Raw genomic sequence first — 20,683 nt, 5'->3', positions numbered from 1 at the left:
AATGAACTCGTTGTCACGTCGTACGTTACACACAGCACGAGCACGTATGGTTTCGGAATAGCGGTTCTGTAGAAAAATCCTTCGGCGGGCGGGTTGAAACTTGCGAATCGGATTCGCAAGCGGCGGTGATCAATAATTGATTCCTCTCCTGGCGGTACACGTCGTGGTTGGCACACCACGGAAGCGTGTCGGAATACACTCGGTCGAGTGGCGATGGTGTCGAATCCTTTCCTACGGGCGGCGCTGGATCCGGCTCGAAGGACCACTATGTTGGCGCGTTTACCGATGCCAACTCCGGTGGGTTGGAAGTGGACTGTATTTCGTTCGGATTGAAAGATTCAACACACTAATCAAATTATCACCTTAACACTACTTTTATTCTAACTAGTTCACTATTTCTCTACAGATTGCTTTCTTACTTCACTGGATGTAACTTGGATGGTGGTCGGAATAATACTCAAAAAAAAACGCTGGCTGGCTGTGTCGCTTTTATAGCAGTCGTCCTATCGTATTTTGCTACTTTTGGTCCTATATACTTGCCTGCCGTGCGCTACGGCGAGCAGCAGGCAGCAGCATGTTGAAGAGAAGTATATACTGCTTCTCCCTTCTTGTTCGGTGTCCTTAAAATTCTACCTGGAGTGCGTTGTTGCCACGATGGGTGGTTTGAATGACGATCGTTTGCGTTGTGTTTTGGAAGCTACTATAGCTTGTTTCGCACGGAACACGCTTAGTTGCCATTTGATTCTAATGATCTGGAAATTACAACAGCGAAGAATGCTTGATGCTGCATTAACTGTTTTCCGGTTGTTGGGAACTTTACCGCTTGGAAGTTGTCTAACTTACATTTGAAGCCCTTTTTCCAATACTATCATAATATATGTGCAAGCTTCATTTTCGAGATTCAACATTCAACGAATTTTTGCAAATGGATTTTTCGGATGAATAAATCGAGACCACCTGCCGAACGAAACTATTTATTTGGAAAAGGTAGTACCTATCAACTACACACTACTTGAACATAATTCATTGAATGTGGTTTAAAATTTGTATGTTGCGTTTAAACACTAAACTTTTAAAAGTGAAAACTCTGACTGCTTTTTGTGGATACAAATTTTCAACTATGAAACCAAACTACAATAGTGGTAAAACTGACCTTTTATGATGTCTATCTAGCACTAGGTACGTCCCTTTTCCAACCAATTATTTAGGATTTAGTGTTCTATAGTATTGATTTCAAATCGTACTTTCGGTTTGCGTAAAAGAAAAATGCTCACCAAACTAGCTGTTGTTGTAAGTGTAGTCATATTAAAATATAACAATTCGCCAAACAAAAAATAATAATGTTTACGATACTGGCATAAGGCTCGTTGTTCCAATTTAGGAAGAAACTGTGCCATGACAGACACACAGTTCTTTGCCAGTAAATAAAAAAAAAGTTTAACCGAAAAGGAATAAAATATAATCTGCTCAAGAAACTCAAGGATACAGAACTACGGTTGGTTTTCGATTCAAGAGAATGGAAATACGTAAATCTTGAAAGAACTGGACTCATTCATCGCAGGAACATATCTCCCAAACCTGTTCAGCTATTCAACGGTGTCCCTTTCCGAAAGGGTTCACAAGAACTCACATTTCCAGCGATCCATGTGGTGAATTCCGTTGGCTTTGATTCCTCCATTAGTTGCACTAGCTGTGGTGTGGTTCGCTGTTCCAAGTTGCTGCTGCTATTATTGGTTCCAGGGGAGAAAAGTTCCAGCGGCTGCTGCTGCGTGTTGCATATGAGAGTCGCTCTTCGTTTTCCAAATTCCTCCCCGCCTTTTCTTCCTATCCGACAAGACGATAACGACGACGACGACTATGGCGAGGGGACAGACATCAGGATACTCACCAGGGAGGTTTCCTACCCCCTCCTAATGCCGTGTTCCGTAATAGGTCTCACCTCTTACCTTGCTGCGTATTCTTTATTCATTACTCGGTATAACTGCGAATTGGTGACTTGGCGTAGACGTAGATTTTGCTGTTGGCTGTTTCTGCTGCTCGTGTTGCTGTCTTCAGATTCCCCTGTGCGGACAATACGCCATTCTGGTTCAACTGGTCCTCTATCAATACGGTTGCGAGAACTGATTTGGCGGTAGTTCGAATGCCAAACGCTCCACTGCAGTGGATTCCTGGGACAAGAGACCATCGACTTGGGATTGATATTCGACCATGTAGTCTTGTGAGAAGTCCTGTTGCTGTGACTGTGAAAGGCTGAATCCAGGCTGGGACATGTTCTGTGACATGCCCTGAGTTAACGAACCGGTTCCAATGACACCGGAAAGGTTGACTTGGCTAGATGGCGGTCCAATCGGACGCGGTTTAGGTTTGCTTCCGATGACGCCCGGTTTGATGCGACGCGCTTGTTTGGCCGCCTGCACAGCTTGTTGCTGCTGGAAGTAGCGTGGTTGGACGTTCGGCATATTCATAAACATTCCAACAGGAACCGGCATATTATTCATTGCCGCCTGAGCACGTTCCGGTGAGATATAGCTGATGGGATCGTGAGTTCTGGAAAACATATCCAGAGGAGGATTTCTCGGTCCGTTCAACATGCTTCCGATGGGACCTGGATTGCCAAACGAACTACCGGAAAATCCTGCTCCATGACCTCTTTCGAAGTAGCCGGCTTCTTTAGCGTCGTACATGACGTTATTCATAAAGTGTGATCCTGGATTCAAGGTGTTTACGATCTTTTTGGGTTTCGTGAATTGGATCATTGATTCCTTCAGGTTATTCAGAGATCCTTCCACGAGAACCTTTTTGTCCTTGTAAAAGTTCAACAAATGATTCCATAGCTGCTGTTTTGATAGCACCTTCGGGTTTCCGACGATGATTATTCCATATTTTGCACGGGTCAAAGCCACATTCAGACGCCTGGGATCGTTCAGGAAACCGATGCCCTGATGCTCGTTGGAACGAACGCACGACATAATAATGATATCCTTCTCTCGTCCTTGGAACGCGTCAACGCTGGCAATTTCTATCTCCTGATACAGTTTGGAATGCAGTGAACCTTGGTACTGCATGTACTGTACCAAATAAGCCCGTTGCCCCTCGTACGGAGTAATTATGCCAATCTGGTCTGGCTTAACACCGGCCTTCAGGAAGCGAGTGGTTATCTTTTCCACGTTCGAAGCTTCTGTGCGATTTAGATAGGATGTTCCTGATCCAGCAATTTCCTCCTGTCCTTGAGTTACCAGGAAGAACATCGGTGTATCTGGCGAAGGCCATGGAAAGTCCACCTTCAACTTACGCTCTTCGGCGCACACTCCATTCTGCAGGCTTCCTTCGTAGAAGAAGTTCGAAGGGAACTGTGACAGCTCCGGATGCATACGATACTGCACTTCCAAGCGGAACGGACGGATTCCCAACACGACCAATCGCTCAAACAAGCTTTGCGATAGTCCCGCCTTTGCTGCTTTCTTGCACATCACGACCGGCCCAAGCTGACAATGATCTCCAACTAGAATCAGTTGCTTGGCTCCAAGCACCACCGGAACCATGCATTCCGGTTCGGTAGACTGCATCGATTCATCGATGAGAATCGAACTGAACTTGATGCGCTGTAAGCGAGGGTCACCAGCTCCGACGCATGTACAGCAGATAACGTCAGCAGCTTCCAGAAGTTCCCGCTCGGCTTGTTTCTTCAACGTACGATACCGTTTCTCATCGGAGGAACTCAACTCGCCGGTCTCATCCTTCAGCTGTTGCAGTTTCTTCAGATCGCTGTTTTGTTCCATGTTACGAATCTGGTTGTGCAGAGCTAGGAAGCTGACCGGAGAATCGATAGCTTCACGAGACTTGGCACAGACACGAACCACCTTCAAACTGGTGCGATGGATTTTTTCCGTCAACTGATCTACCGCCGTGTTACTCGGAGCACATACCAAAACCGGTCCACCGTTCAAGCGAACCAACTGATAGACGATCGTTGCAGACGTGACCGTCTTGCCGGTACCCGGAGGCCCTTGAATCAAACTTAATGGGCGTTGAAGAGCATGCTTCACTGCGTACACCTGCGAACGATTGAGGTCCGGCAAATTCGGAGCGCTGAAGTGTTTTGGCAGATTATTGATACGGAACGTCACATCATCCGACCCATCTTGTCTGCCATGGCCAAGCAATCTCGAATAGATGTAGTTCGAAACGCTGTTATCATCCACTGCAAACTTTCGCAATGCCATCTGCATGCGATCAAAGGAGGTACCTTTCCAAATGAAGTCAACCGCAAAGTTCGACGTACACTCAATCGGTGCTTGATGGTTGTGCTTCAACTCCAAGCCAACGTCTTCACCGTAGTTATCCGGAACCTTGATGACATGACCCACGCAGCTCCACGGCTTATGCAGCTCTCCCGTATATCTCAAACGCAGCTCATCACCATGCATCAGCTTCATATCGCCATCATTCTTAGCCAGCGTAAAATAAGCAATCGTCTTCTTGTTCAACCCCGTGTCCCAGCGAATTTCAATATTTTCCTGCGTCTGACTTTCCTTCAGTCGCTTGTCATAATCCGCCTCCAGCTTCACCAGCGGCCCAAAGATGTTCTGATACTGATAGCCATCAACATAGCGGAACTGAACCGGAGCTGGTTCCTTATCGATGCCCGGTTTTTCCAAATCCTGAAACGTTGCATCAACGTTCTCCTTCCAGAGTTCCTCCAGCTTGTTGATTTGCGCAGCAGACACCTGTCTGGCGCGGAGCTGTTCCTGCTCTGTTGGAACCTTCACCAACCAAAACAGAAAGCACCGATCGGCGATCAGCGGCTTCCACTGCTCCTGATCCCAGTTCATGTCCTTGATGGAGTTCTGGGCAGCACAGGGTTGTCTGAAATGGAAATTTGACCAATATTTAATTCCATCAAGCTAAAAAGATCAGCCTCCCATTTACCCACCTGCACAACAACACCACGACAGAATCCGCTTTGGCCGGAATGAATCCCAGCACAAACACATTTCTCACGCCGCAGGAGTAGCACTCGAGCACCGTCTCTCCCAGGGGTCCGTCCCCGTGCAACGTCACTTCCCGGTGTTTCGCCCTTACCAGATGGTTCACGATGTGCGATCCCGAGGTGCTGCCACGGCCATTGCAGAACCACTTCTTGCAGATGTTACACATGACGACCGTGCTCGGTTCGTGGATACCGCAGTAGCGACAGGCGTGCGGCGGCAGCTCCTGACTCTGGGCCACGGGGTCATCTTCGTCTTCCTCGAACTGCAGTTCACCGATGGCGGATGTTATGCCGGCGATTTTCAGCTTGTCCGAACCGAGTCGTCGGCCGAATCCATTGAGCTGTGTGCGAAAGGGAGAAGTTACGATTTATTTAAGGGGCATTTGTGGGTTGGCGGTTATGATCTACCAAATTGGACATATAGGTAAAGGTTATTTGGTACCGTGGTGTCCATTTATTAAATTTGTTGAAATAGTTCTGATTAGTACGCTGATTATGTATATAGTTCGCTTTATGTATTTGAACTTGTAAATAGTAATTAAGTAATTTAATCATGAACAAAATTGAATTCAAACTGACATAACAACTGCACGCGATCACTGTAAATATTCTATTCTCTATCCGTGCAAAGCCATTAGCAAATTGAATTCAGTTGCAAATATACAGCAGGAGCGTTCGGTATTCTATTCCGTGTTTTCTTTGTCCGCTCGATCGTCTGAAATTAATCAAGTGAGATACAGTGCAAGACAATCTAAAATTAATTTCCTCGTTCACATCCGAAACGATCCAAAGTTTGTGACCAAACCGGGAAGTTCCGTCGGTGGTAGTGCGTGAGTCATCCTATGGACTGTTTCGTAGATACGTGTGTCCGAATCCATAAATTCGTGAAGGTGGTTATAGTGCGTTAAGAGATGGCACTGTGAAGATCAGTGCTACTGCAGTGAAATTTCGTTGTGTTGTGGCTCCGTTGTTTGAAACAACGGGTAGAAAAACCTCCGGTGGCCGGCAATTAGAGCCCACGCTCGAACAAGTTCAATAAATGAGTTCCGTTGTGGCGGGCTTCTTTGGACTGGAAGGGCTACTTTGGACACTTGTTGAATCAAATGAAGTAAATTGAAGAATCAATTGAATGGTTATCGACAACTTGTTACGGGGAGTGCAGTTTACTCGTCAAAAGTCAAAATTCCGAACTTTGCTTTGCACCACAATATTGACTACTTTATTGATGTCTTACAAACACGCTAAAGTTCGCTTACTCCAGAAAAGAAGCCTGCCACGACAGTTATCAACATATGTTTAACCGATTAATTCAGTCGTTCAAGATGTCTGCTGATCATATTTAACCATATGGCACTTTGACTATATGTTTTGTATTACTTCTGCGTGAAGTCAACGATTTACATAGTTGAAGATGCTAATTTCAAACAACAGACTAAAGTGGTAATTTTTATACGATAGATGAGGAGATGAAAGTATAAAGTTGATAGTTCCGTTAGAGTACGGCAGTGTGAAAATTGTACATAGAAGGTAAAAAGCGGGGCTACAAAATGGTGAGTGACAATCTGGAAGGAGCGATATACCAGCTCCGGTCCTCATAAGTTCCTACCTCACGCCTCCACGAGTCATATGATCACAAAAGACTGCCAACTGAAACATGGACACAGCTGGTTGGCGTAACCTGGGCAATGTTGTCAATCCGACAAAAGCAGAGTGAGGAGGTGCGACGCGAACACTGGCGCGGTAACCATAGCATGGTGATAGAGGAAATGCTTCGCCAACCCGAGCGTCTGTTCACCATGGAGGTGCGGCTCAAGCAGCGTCTGACTGGCATTCAGCGGCTGAATAAGAAATGCTCTTCCCCGGAAGCTACACCTAAGATGGCAGCCCCATCACGGCGGATAGGAGACCTTAGGCCAACCACCTACTGTCTCTGAAACCTTTACAATTGTTACAGAAACCAACAGATAAAGACATCGAACTGATTTAGGTAACTTCAACGACTTTTAGCGCAAAACAACGGACACCAATTGGATCATGGAATGTATTGACGTTAGCACAGCAGGGTAAACTGGCACAACTCGCCAACGAGGCACGACGCATGAAGCTAGAAATCCTGGGACTGAATGAACTTCGTTGGCCAAACTTTGGAGAACACAAACTGCCGTCGGGACAGGTACTACTATACTCTGGTATTCGAGGTGAAAACGCTCCCCGCCATCGTGGAGTTGGTCTCCTACTTAGCGTCCAGGCAAGTGCTGCGTTCATCAAGTGGGAGCCTGTTAATAAGAGGATAATCGTTGCCAGATTTAGAACACAGGTTCGTAACCTTACCATAATCCAATGTTATGCGCCAACCGATGCTGCCGAGCTACAGGACAAGGAGAATTTTTACAGTCAACTGAATGCCGTCGTGGATAAGGTTCCAAAGGGTGACATCAAGATCTACACTGGCGACTTCAATGCGAAGATCGGCTCCGACAACACGGACTATGAGCGTGTCATGGGACGCCATGGTCTCGGCAAAATGAGCGAGAACCGTGAGCTGTTTGCAGAATTTTGTGGCAATAACGACATGGGGATCGGGGGCTCGCTCTTCCCCTATCGACCAGTGCACAAAATTACGTGGGTTTCACATCTGCATCAGCCGAAAATTGAGACGGAGCCGGAGACGGTTCAACACACGCCGACTTGAAGATCCAGCGGTAAAAAGGTCTTTTGTTGAAGAACTTGAGACTCGAGCTGCGGACGTTCCAGAAGGTGACAGCGTAGAAGAACAATGGACGGCCATCAAGAATGCCTTTATAGAAACAAGCGAGAACAACTTGGGTGAGCTGCGCACCCAGAGGAAAGAGTGGATCACAGATGAAACCTGGCGGAAGATTGAGGAGCGTAGAGAAGCAAAAGCCGCGATAGAGTGGGCGAGAACCAGAGGAGCCAAGAACGAGGCCCGTCAACGGTACTCAGCTCTAGAGAAGGAAGTCAAGCGCTCTTGCAGACGGGACAAGCGAGCGTGGGTGAACTCCCTGGCCGACGAAGGGGAGAAAGCCGCAAACACTGGCGATATACGCCTCCTCTACGATATCTCACGACGCCTGAGTGGAGCAAGGATAAACCCGAGGATGCCAGTGAAGGACACGACTGGACAATTGCTTACCGACCCCACTGACCAGCTGAAACGCTGGTTTGAGCACTTCGAACAACTTCTTCAAGTTTCGACGGCCAACCAGCCATCAACATCTCGGCATGATCCGCCTAGGGTGCGGCGCATTACTCGTGTCAATTCCGAGGCTCTATCACTGCAGGAGATTGAAGCAGCTATCCGAAGCATGAAATCCAACAAGGCTCCAGGGGTCGATCGCATATCAGCAGAGATGCTCAAAGCTGACCCTATGCTATCCGCACAAATGTTGCATCAACTATTCTGTAATATCTGGGACACTGCGACTTTTCCGGTTGACTGGATGCAGGGCATCTTAGTGAAGGTCTCAAAGAAAGGGGATCTGACTGTGTGCGACAATTGGCGAGGCATCATGTTACTGTGTATTGTTCTCAAAGTTCTGTGCAAAGTTATCCTGAATCGGATACAGGAGAAGATCGACGCGACTCTCCGACGGCAGCAGGCAGGATTCCGTGCCGGAAGATCTTGTGTGGACCATATTGTCACGCTCCGCATCATCCTGGAGCAGGTCAATGAATTCCAAGAGTCCCTTTATTTGGTATTCATTGACTACGAAAAAGCTTTCGACCGTCCCAATCACGAGAATCTGTGGGGCGCCCTGAGACGCAAGGGAGTCCCGGATAAAATCGTCAACCTCATCGAAGCGCAGTATGAAGCTTTCACGTGCAGAGTTCTGCATAACGGAGCCTTGTCCGACCCTATCTGGGTAGTCGCTGGTGTGGGACAAGGATGTATACTATCACCGCTACTGTTTCTCATCGTAATCGACGAGATCATGGTAGGTGCAATTGACCGTGTACCGAACCGTGGGCTGCTTTGGCAGCCTATCACCATGGAGCATCTCAACGACTTCGATTTGGCTGATGATGTTGCTCTACTAGCACAACGGCGCTCTGATAAGCAGAGTAAGCTCAATGACCTAGCCGAACGCTCCTCTGCGGCGGGTCTCACCATCAACGTCAACAAGACCAAATCGTTGGATATCAACACGGGCAACCCTTCCAACTATACGGTAGCGGGGCAAGCAGTGGAGAAGGTCGAAAGTTTCCAATATCTTGGCAGCCAAATAGCGTCGGACGGCGGGACCAAGAGCGAAATAGGTGCACGAATCAAGAAGGCTAGGGCTGCCTTCGCGAGTTTACGAAACGTATGGAGATCCAACCAGATAAGGAGTCGAGTTTCGAACGCCTTTGAATACGGTTGTGTCTTAAGTTTCTTCTCTGTATTGTGCGTGCATTAGCTTTCATAGTTTTCGGCTGCATTTGCCGGATTAGCGCTGGCACTCTGCCTCCCGGACGGTTATACGTGTGTGAGTGGTGGTTTTCTCGCTTTCCGAGAAGTTTTAGAATCGAGAAAGAAAACATGATTCATCATGTTTGCAAGCAACAGAAGATTTGACTCTATCTGCGTTGTTTGATTTTTTCTCCCGGTCCAGAAATTTGTGGCGAGCGATAATTTTAATTTTAGTTTATTGTTGATGTTGGTTCACTCGCAACTATTTTTGAAAAAATTAAGTGTTTTCGAACGAAAGTGTACCAAAAGTGCTTCTGAACGTGTTTCGTAGTTGCGTGTGGTGAAATTCGTGCATTCCCGGTTGATTTTGGAAATCCGTATCACAAAATTGCCCACCGATTCCTTTTTTTTTGCCGTTCGACGACGACGGGTGTGCTTTCGCGAGAGTGACGTTTATTTGATCCGTTTCTTTGCACGGGTGTGTTTTTTTTTGTAACTAGCGTAAGTGTGCCTGCGATTTGCATTGAGTGTCGGAGATTGTAAGTAATCTGAAGGATGCCTCGCTGGATACGCCCAAGACTGGACGGGCAGTAGCTGGTGGTCGTGAACGGTTCCTTGGGAAAGCACTAGATGCGACCCTCCTCCCAGATGACCATGGCAATACAGGAAGTATTGGTATTGGAAGGTAATTGCTATTAGATATTTTGCAAACAGTGACAGATAGCGGCAGTGCTGCAAAATTTCGACAATACACGGTGATACTCAAAATTCTGCTTTGGTCACTCGTTTGAGCTAACAGTCATCGTCAAGGCAAACCATGTCAATTGTCAGTAGCATTTTTGTCAGTGACGAACATGTGCTGATTTGTTTATTAGCTAAATTTGAAATGAAATTAAATGGCTTGAGCAAAACAATTACATGGAGCCATTAAAGTGAATAAGGGCCTACGCCCTGAACCGCTTGGATAACAATAATGTGTCTCAGAATGCAAGAAATTACACTTTCTGTTACCAGGTGAATCTTTGTCATTGACGAAAAAATGAATGAGATTTTGACCAAGATTTTTTTGAGGATCAAGTCTATCATTGACTATGTGAAAAACAATTTTGTCAATATCGCGCAAAAGTCTGTCAATGACAATGACAAATCTCAGCACTGGATAGCGGACATGAAGAACCAGTGGAGGTGCCGGGCAAAGGTGTTTATCCTAGACAAATGGTAAGTTACAAATTCGCTGTTGTCGTTGTCGTAGGCACCGTCATAGTCGCTGTCGTAATCGCCGTCGTAGTCGTAGGCAGTACCGTTAGTATATTTAAAATTAACCACCAACCGCTGAAAATATGAATTATCGCGTATTTCTGTTGTTCATTACATACCAAGTAAAATTCGAGAACGTAATTTCATTTGAATAGCTTGTTCAACCAGGTCTTAAACAATCGTCACGTCAGTCATAGCTTGTTATGATTACCTGAACCATGCGTAAAGAGAAAATCGAAACATTTAACGTCGCGTGAAAATGGATCTTATTGAAGGCCTCTTTCATAGCTTTTAGTTTAGGATTTCAAAGATCGTCGGTTGCAGTGGCTTGCTTACTGAGCAGAAAAACGCGGTCCCAGATCTTTTCATATATATAATGTATGGTTAGATCGCTTGTTTATCGTGTATTTCGTAAAACTTTTCGTTGTCGTCAGAGCCGGGTCTGAATAGTCATAAAAACTTGAGTAACGCTATAATGTGATATGAGGGGCTCGGTGGCCTTAGCACAACCGGTTTTGCTTACTGAGCAGAACATCATGAGTCTAATCTTAAGCCCATCCACATTCAAGATTCGTCAATCGTTTTATTTGATAATATGACTACATTGTAATAACTCGATGATTAAAAAGGAGCTCGTCTGCCTAGTGGCAAAGGTTTTTGCTTACCGTGGGTTCAATCCCAAGCTCCTTCGCGTTATATGATTGTTACGACATCAATTCAGTTTATCGTTTACCAAAACGAACCCTGCTGCAAACCCAACCCTATTACCCAATATCCCAGTGATTCCTCGTGGAAGTGCAGAGGTGTTCTCGGCTTCCATCAAAGCGAGTGTCAAGTCAACACATTCCTACCCCTTCCTTTCTTGACCTGTGTTCGGGCGCGGCCGGCGCTGGTATTGCCTAGTTTGAGATCACCAGTTTTTACACATTGAGGATGATTACTAGTCCCAAGCATTGTCTATTGGTTCTCTGTGTAATTACAGCTGGTCTGGCAATAACAGAGTAGCAACCGTGGGCGGTCAATCATGCTCATGCGTATGGAGATCCAACCAGATAACTCAACGGACTAAAATCCGAATTTTCAACTCGAACGTGAAATCTGTGTTGTTATACGCCAGCGAGACGTGGTGTGTATCAGCGGAGAACACTCAAAAGCTGCAGGTCTTCATCAACCGATGCCTGCGGTATATAGTTTCTATTTCCACTATGAAATGAGCGGTGAATGGAACCCCTTGTTACATGTACTAATAAGCCTCGAAATCAAATTTAATAGCATTTTTATGGGATGTTTAATATTGTTTACACATTATTATCAAGGTTGCAAAGACTCATTTCAGCTAAAACAATGTTTTTCTAAACTATGAAATAATTAGATGCCATGATCAAATTTTGAATTGGTAGGATACAAGAAGAGGTTGCAAAGAATGTGTTTGACATATTAAACCTGTTTATTTCACTTCTTGAGAGTCACAATCAGCGATTTTTGACAAACTCACTCACTCACTCACTCACTCACTCAGCGATCAGCAAATCGCTGATTGTGACTCATAGAAAGCAAAATTTACAGGTTTTATGTTTCCAACGCATACTTTGTAACCTCTTCTTGTAAGTTACAAGTAAAACATACCATCATACCATCTTTTGGTTTTATTATTCCGAAAAACATTATTTTAGCTGAAATGAGTCTTTGCAACCTTGATTATTATGATAATAACCTTAACGCTATTGCAAAAATATGCTCAATATATTTATGAGCAATAATTTTACTAACGATGTGAATTTGTTTTTGTTATGCTCCCTTTATAACAAAATCAAATTCACATCGTTAGTAAAATTATTGTTCATAAATATATTGAGCATCACACATAAACGGACATCACACGGTATTCTGTTGATCATCACGAACTATCTTTTAGCTTAAAATATGCTTGTGATGTTTTGTGACGAAAAAAAGATCCCACACAAAACAAAAGAAATCCACAGGTGATCCGAACTGTCAAAACCATAGGATTTTGAGATCTAGATAAAAATAATTTGTCCAGAATAGATCAGACACGAACCAATTCATACCTTTTGCATGCAGGCTCATGGATTAGCTAAATATTTCCCGCGAACACGGAGCCAGATGTCAGTAGTGTGCTTTGGTCAGACATTTGATTGTTTTTGCTAAGGTCATTCATGTCGGTTTGTCGGTGGGATTCCTACGAGGATAATTTACAGGATAATTTTGAGCATATTTTCGAAGAAATTATGTGTAGCGCTCCTGGTGATTCTGAAGAAACTTCCAATGAAATTCTATGGAGTGTTTCAAGAAAATTTCAAGAGATTTTTTTAAGGCATTGAGAGATGAATTTCAAGTGAATTCTGAGATGCTACAAATTTTTTTTTTTTTTTTTTGGTAATCACAGTGGCAGCAACTTGCTAAAACTCTACACTGGACCCCTTTTATTGATAAATTTTGCTTCTATGAGCCTCTATTTTAAATCAACACACAGACGTTCCTAGGCTATGGTGCCCGTTTGGTCACTGTTGTTTTTGTGCTGATCCAAATAGTTTTGATAATATAATTGCGCATTCTTGTTATTTTAAAAGGTTGATTTTTGTCCCAGTCTTGTCTTCTGTCGTCACTTATTTTGTCATTTTGTCTTGTGTATTAACCCCCACTTGTCTTGTTTATTGTGTCAACTTGTGTCTATTGTCCTTCCCCATCTGTTACTGTGTCATGACTAATTTCATTGATATATAAAAATAGTAATATCAATTACAGGATAATATGGTTATTTCTCGATTACTTTTTCAAAGGGAAGCACCAGCTCCTGCAAACAATGCATCCGATCGTCGATCTGGCGCAACCGGCAGCTCGCACACGCTTATCAACACCACCAGCAGGTAGAGGAAAATTTCCCCTATCTGATGATAGTGCCAGCCCGCGTGGGCGAGCCACCAGTTAAGCCAAATCGACGACCAAACGCACCGCCTACAAAAGCCGATACGCTCCCTTGAAAAAGTTATCGAGATTTCTACTAATTAATGAATTATTGACAATTACCTCTCATGATCCTTGGCTCTGATTTTAACTTACCACTTTTTGATTATTTATCAAATACCTCTCCCAGAATATATAACTCTTCGATGCCTTGTTGGTTTCTGGTCTCATTTGGATTGGTCCTGAATTTGTTTGACATCCTGTTCGAAGTAATTCTTTGAGTTCCAGCTTGTACGTGTCTCACGTCATATGATTCGCCATGCATAAAGATAATGGGTTAAAAGGGAGTAAAACATACATAAAGGTAGATTAGTATTAGTTGTACTTGATCCAAACAATAGAAAGAAGCATAGATGACTTAGTAGAAAAATAAAACTAATATATAACTAAAAGTGCAATGGATAAGTGTTAGTTCCGGGATCATTTTAGTGTTAGTAGTTATGTTAGTTTTGATCCGTATTCAGCCCTGCCGGCCCCTCCAGCACTATTTGCAGCAATTGTGATAAGATTATGCGACACTGCTACTACTACTATGTTAGATGTATGACTTGTCAATTTTCGCAACGCAATGTCTTTCAATAAATCACTCAATCAATTTGATGTTTGAAAATTTGCTCAAAAGGGCTTTGTTGACACATCATACCTTACCGAAAACTAAAGCACAACAATCCTAATTCTTATTTCAAACCTATCAACATATTTAACACATCTTTCCTAAAACTTCACTTGTTCGTAAGCGCCTGGTTGAAGATATGACTTTCGCTATTGACATTGTCTGTAATTAACAAATACACTAATAGGAAGATTTATTATACAACTTCATAGGCTAGTCGCCTCCCTAAGCGGACCCCCCGCGTCCTATCTCTTATGTTAATTAACTTTCTGAATTCTATAATTGAAGTTTATTTAATAAATAACTGAAATCTCTAATCTACCTACACAATCATAACCCATGCTTTTAAACTACAATTTAACGTGTTTCAAGTACTTCTGGCTTTTACATATATTAATTATATCTTTGTTCGCCCCAGATGACACCTTCAAGTGACTAAAATGCTTCACTTTGAAGTTAGTATCCAAGCTAATTTTAAATTGTATATTGTATAGGGTAAATGTTCCAACTACGCTCTCACGCTTCCACTATGTGGCACCTCAAAAATACATATGGGTATGTCACAATAGAAGCACACCCCAGTGGAAATCCCGAGCCATAGTTCAAACACTTATCCCAAATCAAAATGAAGCACATAAGATTAGTTACAATACCATGTACAAAAATGATGTTTAACATTGTTTCCTGAGTAATACTTCAATGAAAACAACAATGAAAGCTTGTCACGCAAATAGAAGGAGCACTGTTGGGCACTTTCTGAAATATTTCAATAGTATAATTCCCTTGCAAACCCAAATGAATCTATCTGTGTGAAAATAAATAAAATAAGAGTGATTTGCGGCAAAACCCGCCAGTATCACACCCAACGTCAGTGCCTATACGTAAGCGTACTACGACGCGGCTCTCAATTAAAGGAGTAACAAGTGTGATACTATCACTGCTAGACTAGATTTTTGGTTCTCTCATGCAGTGGTTTATCAGAGAGGGGAAGCTTAGTAATCCCCATTGCCTGCCCATGACGCCATTCTATCGCGGCATGAGCCAGCAACGCCGACCATAAACCTACCGTCTCCAACACTCCACTAGCATGAAATTAAGCACGCCCAGCAACAGCAAGGTGCAAAAACTAGCCAAGGGGAGGGCAATTTCAAGTGAATTCTGAGATGATACAAAATTAAAAGAAAATTATGGAGACAAATGAATGCCACGCGAAAGAATGGTGGATAATACAAAGCTAAAATGCAGAGTGTTTTGGATGGAATTTACAGAACTTTGTTGATAACCTAAACATAACTCTACAGACATTTTGAAATGATCCTAATGAAATCCTTGAGAAATAATCAGAAATATTCTGATATAAGTTCAGAAGAAATAATATTGTTAATCAGAGGTTGTAACTCTCCTCAATTGAACATCGACTGGACAATGAAAAGGAACTTCAGAGCTGGAGAAAACTCTATTCATCTTCACAAAGCATACCTACAATTCATTTCTACCAGCTGCCTTTGAAGCTTCATCGTGTCCTATGGCAATCTTCTCCGACTCAGCCGGTGTACTTTCAGCGCTCGAATCTTACAAGAATCGGCACCCGTGCATCCAAGCTATACACAATGCGTCTAATAACAACCTTCGATTTTCCTGGATACCCGGACACTACGAAATAGCTGGAAACGAAACTGCCGACTAGCTGGCGTCAGTCGGTCGGGAGTCAGGTTTGTATACCAATGAAACGCCAATTGACGACATCAAAACACGGGTTAAAGCGATCATCCAAGATGCTTGGGCCCGAAGCTGGCAACAAGAAAGATGGCTATTTTTGCGAACGGTGAAGGGCGACATCAAGAAATGGACCGATCAGCCGCGTTGGAAAGACCAACGAATCCAATCGCGTCTAAGAACGGGTAACACTCGAGCCACCCATGACTATTCCATAGTACCAGACAGGCACAAACGGTGCGATATATGCCAGATACAACAATCAGTAGAACACATACTTGTGAATCGTCCCGAATATGAGGACCATCGACGTATGTATGATATCCACGCTGGAGTGCGAGACGTTCTTAGTAACGATACCTCATACGAAACTGCCTTGATGTGCTTCCTGAAAGACCTTAGAGTCTACATTTGAAAAACTAATCTTCGGACCACGCTATGAGATTTGACATTCCACAACCGATCATCCTGCAAACACCTACCGGACTAGTCTTCTAACTGATATCAAATCTCCTCCATTAAATACTTCAAATCTCCTCATGCATTAATGTATGAGTTAGGTAAAGAAGTGTGCGTTTGACTAGTACTGTCGCATTAATGGCCCTTCACTCATTTTCAACTTCCATTCAATTTTCATACTGCCGTACTTTAGCGAAACTATCTACCTACCCTCTTCAGACCTTTAATAGTTAATAAATTATCACACTAAAGCTTTATGTTAGATAGCATTTCCAAACAACTCTGAAAAGTAATTTAAAGTTTCAGTCAAATTCCCGGTTATTTCCCCGTGGTTTTCGATTCCCGGTTGAGTGGCCACCCTGTTTGTGTGACGCAAATTTTAAAACAGCTTTTCGTCTAAAAACAAATCTACTGTGTTTTGCGTACCTAAAGGAACCTCAAACTTTTTTCTATTTCAGTCAACTCTCTATATAGTGATGATCTTTATCACAATATGTGACCACTTTTTTATTTCTACATGTCGATGGTTATCTCGGTGTCTTCAAACGGTCTAGTAAGGGGCTGTTCATAAACTACGTAGACAGATTAGGGGGGGTTGGCAATCATCCACGGCCCATACAAATTAATTTTTTTTTTGTATGGACTATTTTAGGTAGAGCTGGAATTAGGGCGTAACAGCTTTTATAAACAATGACTTCTCTCGATGATCTCTAGAAAGGCAAGGCTTGCTCACTCAAATCAACGTCACCATCTGGTAGGGGAAGACTTCGCCTTCCCGTTGGGTGTGTTGGTTTACGTAGGTGTGCCTTGAGTTTCGAGAAATCATCGAGAGAAGTCATTGTTTACAAAAGCTATTATGCCCTAATTCCAGCTCTATCAAGAATTGTCTACGCAGGGGGAGGGGAATCAAGAATCCCAAAAAAACTGTTAATGAACAGCCCCTAAGCTATTCTTGTTCTATATCTCGATGATCCCTTCAATATCGAGATATGAAGAGTTGACTGCAGTTGTTTCAAGAAAATCTATGTTTCTTCAAGTGTACAGTTATAAACAAATGAGCAATTTGTGCGAAACATTGTGCATGCCAACCTTGTATGAATATGTTATGCATCGTAAAGCGTAATAAGATAACTACTGGTAATATTATGCAACAAGCGGAATGACCAATGTGCATCTGTTTGAACAAACAACTTTTTCACGTACGATATGGTTAGTTATGTGTCCCCAGTATGCCTTGGCCCCTCATCATTTTCAAGAGTTATGACATCTACAACACTGACTTGAAAAAGAACAAGCATCACTGACTAATTCAGAATGTGTTGCCTTCGGGAACGCTTCAGTGGCTCCACAATGACAAATGCGAGCACATTCCAAACTAAAACCTTATTTGAATTGACTGTTAGAGCGTGCGAAGAATGTGATTGTGAGTGTTATGTCTGTTATTTTATAAGAAGGAAATATTTCCTGCTATCCCTCTTTAATAAAATATTCAAATATTCGTGCCCCTCTTCCATGCCGCTTAATGTAGCCAATTCCAATAATCATTTAAAAAAAAAAAAAAAAAAAAAGTTCGAAAAAACAGATCATGTTTGAACGAAGAGAAAATCTCTATTACCAACGGATAGGGATAAGACAAAAAACAGTAATCCATCTGTCATAGAAAATGTCTTTTTAAATCGGGTTTCTATTACCCTATTAGTCTATTAGTCTAATCCATCGGGTTGCCAATATCTTTCTTAGAATGTGTTAATAAAAGAATGGAATATTTCCTAACCGGACCGGGATTCCAACCCACCGCTTCCGGCTTAGTAATACCGTGCCTTCACTGACTGGGTTATCTGAGGCCACTCCGAGCTATAGTATTGCCACAGACAAACAGACATATAACTTGTAAGTTAGCATTTAGTGGTCAATTTAAATGTGTCTTACTTGGTATGGTAGTACCGCCGTCCGTGGCGGGCATAGTCAATTGCCTTGTGTTTGACGTTTGCACAATATTGAGTACACTGTGATGGGAAGTACGCTCAAAATATGACGATCTTCCCATCACAGTGTACTCAATAGATGACGGTAGTCTTTTGATCATATCTCAAAAAATAATTGACCTGCAGACGAAATTCCTTGTCAACATACGCATTGATTTACGCTCATCATTTCCGTAACAATTGAACACGATAAACATACTGTCCCCATCTTGGACCCAACAATGGATGTAACTTTGGCCCCTCGAAAACACTCCTTTACATTAGATTGCTGGTGGTTTTTTCAACACTGTAATTCACAACAAAATTCTCTTAATTTTAGTAGTAATTTCACTTAATAAATTGAACAAAAACCTTTGTTGTTGTTTTCCAGCGAGCGAAAAACAGCAAGAGAAGATTGCGGTGCAAAGCATAGTCAAAAACTGAACGAAAAACAAATTGCGCATCAGTTTTTCATTAAAATAGAGCGGGAAATGTACTCAAATTATTTTATAATTCTGACTCTTTACTCATTAATGATACTTTTTCAATTTGATACGAGTACTGAGCTTTTTGTGTCATTGAAAATGGGATTTATTGCTAAAAAAGGATTTATTCGCTTGATAGGCCGAGTTTAGGGACTAGGCCTAGTTTACATCTAGCAACCCTATATTGGGATATTTAATAAATTTTATATTTTTACCATACACTAGTCAATAATACATATTGCAATTTTGAATATAATCATTTAAAATTTGGTTTGAATTTAACTGAAGACAACATATTATATCATACATGTTGTCTTCGATTTTACCTAAATGCGCGGAATTAGGGGCCATGGGGAGCAAAATTATGGTACTTTACGGTACTCGGTAATCGTTTTTGAAGTGCTCCAAACATATCGACTGTAGTTTTTAAGCGCAAACTGCGAGTTAACAACCTTGCTTGGAGTATCAAAATTGAGCGGATCAATCGACAGTAAAAAAGTAATCAACCTTCAAATTTATTCAAGTGCAGTAGGTGCCTCTAGTTTTCAGTATCACCGAACAAACGGAGATAAGGATACAATTACGAAAGTAATCTTTTGAAATAACCAAAACGCATAACAATCTCTTCCTACCTGACTTCCCGCTCCGGCACCCAAATGGTCAAGCTGCGAAGCCAGCGTCTGGCTCTGCGAGGGAATCGTGAAATCTCGAAAGTCATAGTCCGTTCCCTGGGTATCCGCCCCGATCAGATCGTTTTCTTCGGTATCGAGGAACGTCAACGTTTGGGAATTGACCACTCCATCGTATGTATCCACACTCATCGTCACCGCAATAGGTTCTTTTTGCGTTTTCCGTCGCAAGTCCGTCCGTCTTCTTCACCTTGATTTTTTTTTAATTTTCTATCTTTTGTTCACACTCGTTTGACTGGTACTATTCCAGCTCACGTCAGTTCGGGCCCTGGAAAGAAAATGAAAAAATGGCTCTTTAACCCGTACGAATTGCGCAAATTCCACTGCCTTTGGTTTTCTCGGTTGGGGACGCACAGAATAAAAGTAAATTCTTCCGGAAACTTACCAGAAAATGGGAATTTTTCACGAAAAATCAACACTTTATTTTTTTCGCAGCAGCACATTTGAAAAGAAAAACGCGATGATGTTTCTTTTGTCACTCGTCCCGCACCGTCGCGCCTCCTTTTCACTTTTCAGTCTGTCTTTTCCATTTGTGGCACAGACCTAACTGCACACGCTATTTTTAAACTATCCCAAATTTAGGTAAATGAACAAAGTCGATCGATCGGATTAATGTCGTTTCACGGTAACCAGCGTAAACGGCGTAACACATTAATGTGTAAAATTTCACACATTTCGTGAAAAAAGTGGTCTACTCATCAAACGTCAATAGAAGTGTATTTTTTACACATTTTTCAAGAACGGTTTTGACGTAGGACGACTACGTCTTTGATTTCTATATGGGGGTGCACTTTGTGAAAATCGAAAATGGAACATGTAACAAATTAAGAAAGATTTCGAACGTTAATAACTCAGCTGCCCCTGGTCCAATTTCAATAATTTTATCACCAATCGATAAAAATGCTTCCAAATGTTGATTTTTAACAAGAAACTATTGAAAAACTGGTAAATGTCTAGCATTGTCCAAAAGTGTCGAATTAACTAACAAATCCACCAATTACTTACATGCATACCCGCATAAACGCGAAGCATAAATTGACCTTACCTAAAATGGTTAAAAATTGTTTATAATCCCTGCTAAACTTTAACTGAAATGGTTATGGAACTTTACATG

The 20,683-nt window shown here is 42.6% G+C and overlaps 1 protein-coding gene across 1 annotated transcript; it reads right to left on the bottom strand.

Moving 5' to 3' along the window:
- Positions 1 to 945: 945 nt before the first annotated feature.
- Positions 946 to 20,071, bottom strand: Upf1 (Upf1 RNA helicase). Its single transcript, XM_065217872.1, has 4 exons — positions 19,955 to 20,071; positions 19,513 to 19,837; positions 4,934 to 5,331; positions 946 to 4,866 (listed from the first exon to the last, which is right to left on the bottom strand). Exons 2-4 carry the CDS (start codon positions 19,699 to 19,701, stop codon positions 2,103 to 2,105), a joined length of 3,351 nt encoding a protein of 1,116 aa, XP_065073944.1. The 5' UTR covers positions 19,702 to 19,837; positions 19,955 to 20,071; the 3' UTR covers positions 946 to 2,102.
- Positions 20,072 to 20,683: the final 612 nt, after the last annotated feature.

Source organism: Ochlerotatus camptorhynchus, unplaced genomic scaffold (assembly GCF_037179485.1).
Source record: "Ochlerotatus camptorhynchus isolate MF236.1 unplaced genomic scaffold, CSIRO-AGI_Acam_v1.1 ptg000081l, whole genome shotgun sequence".
NCBI lineage: Eukaryota > Metazoa > Arthropoda > Insecta > Diptera > Culicidae > Ochlerotatus > Ochlerotatus camptorhynchus.
The sequence above is the reverse complement of the archived record's forward strand: the minus strand, read 5'-3'. Positions and strand labels throughout refer to the sequence as shown.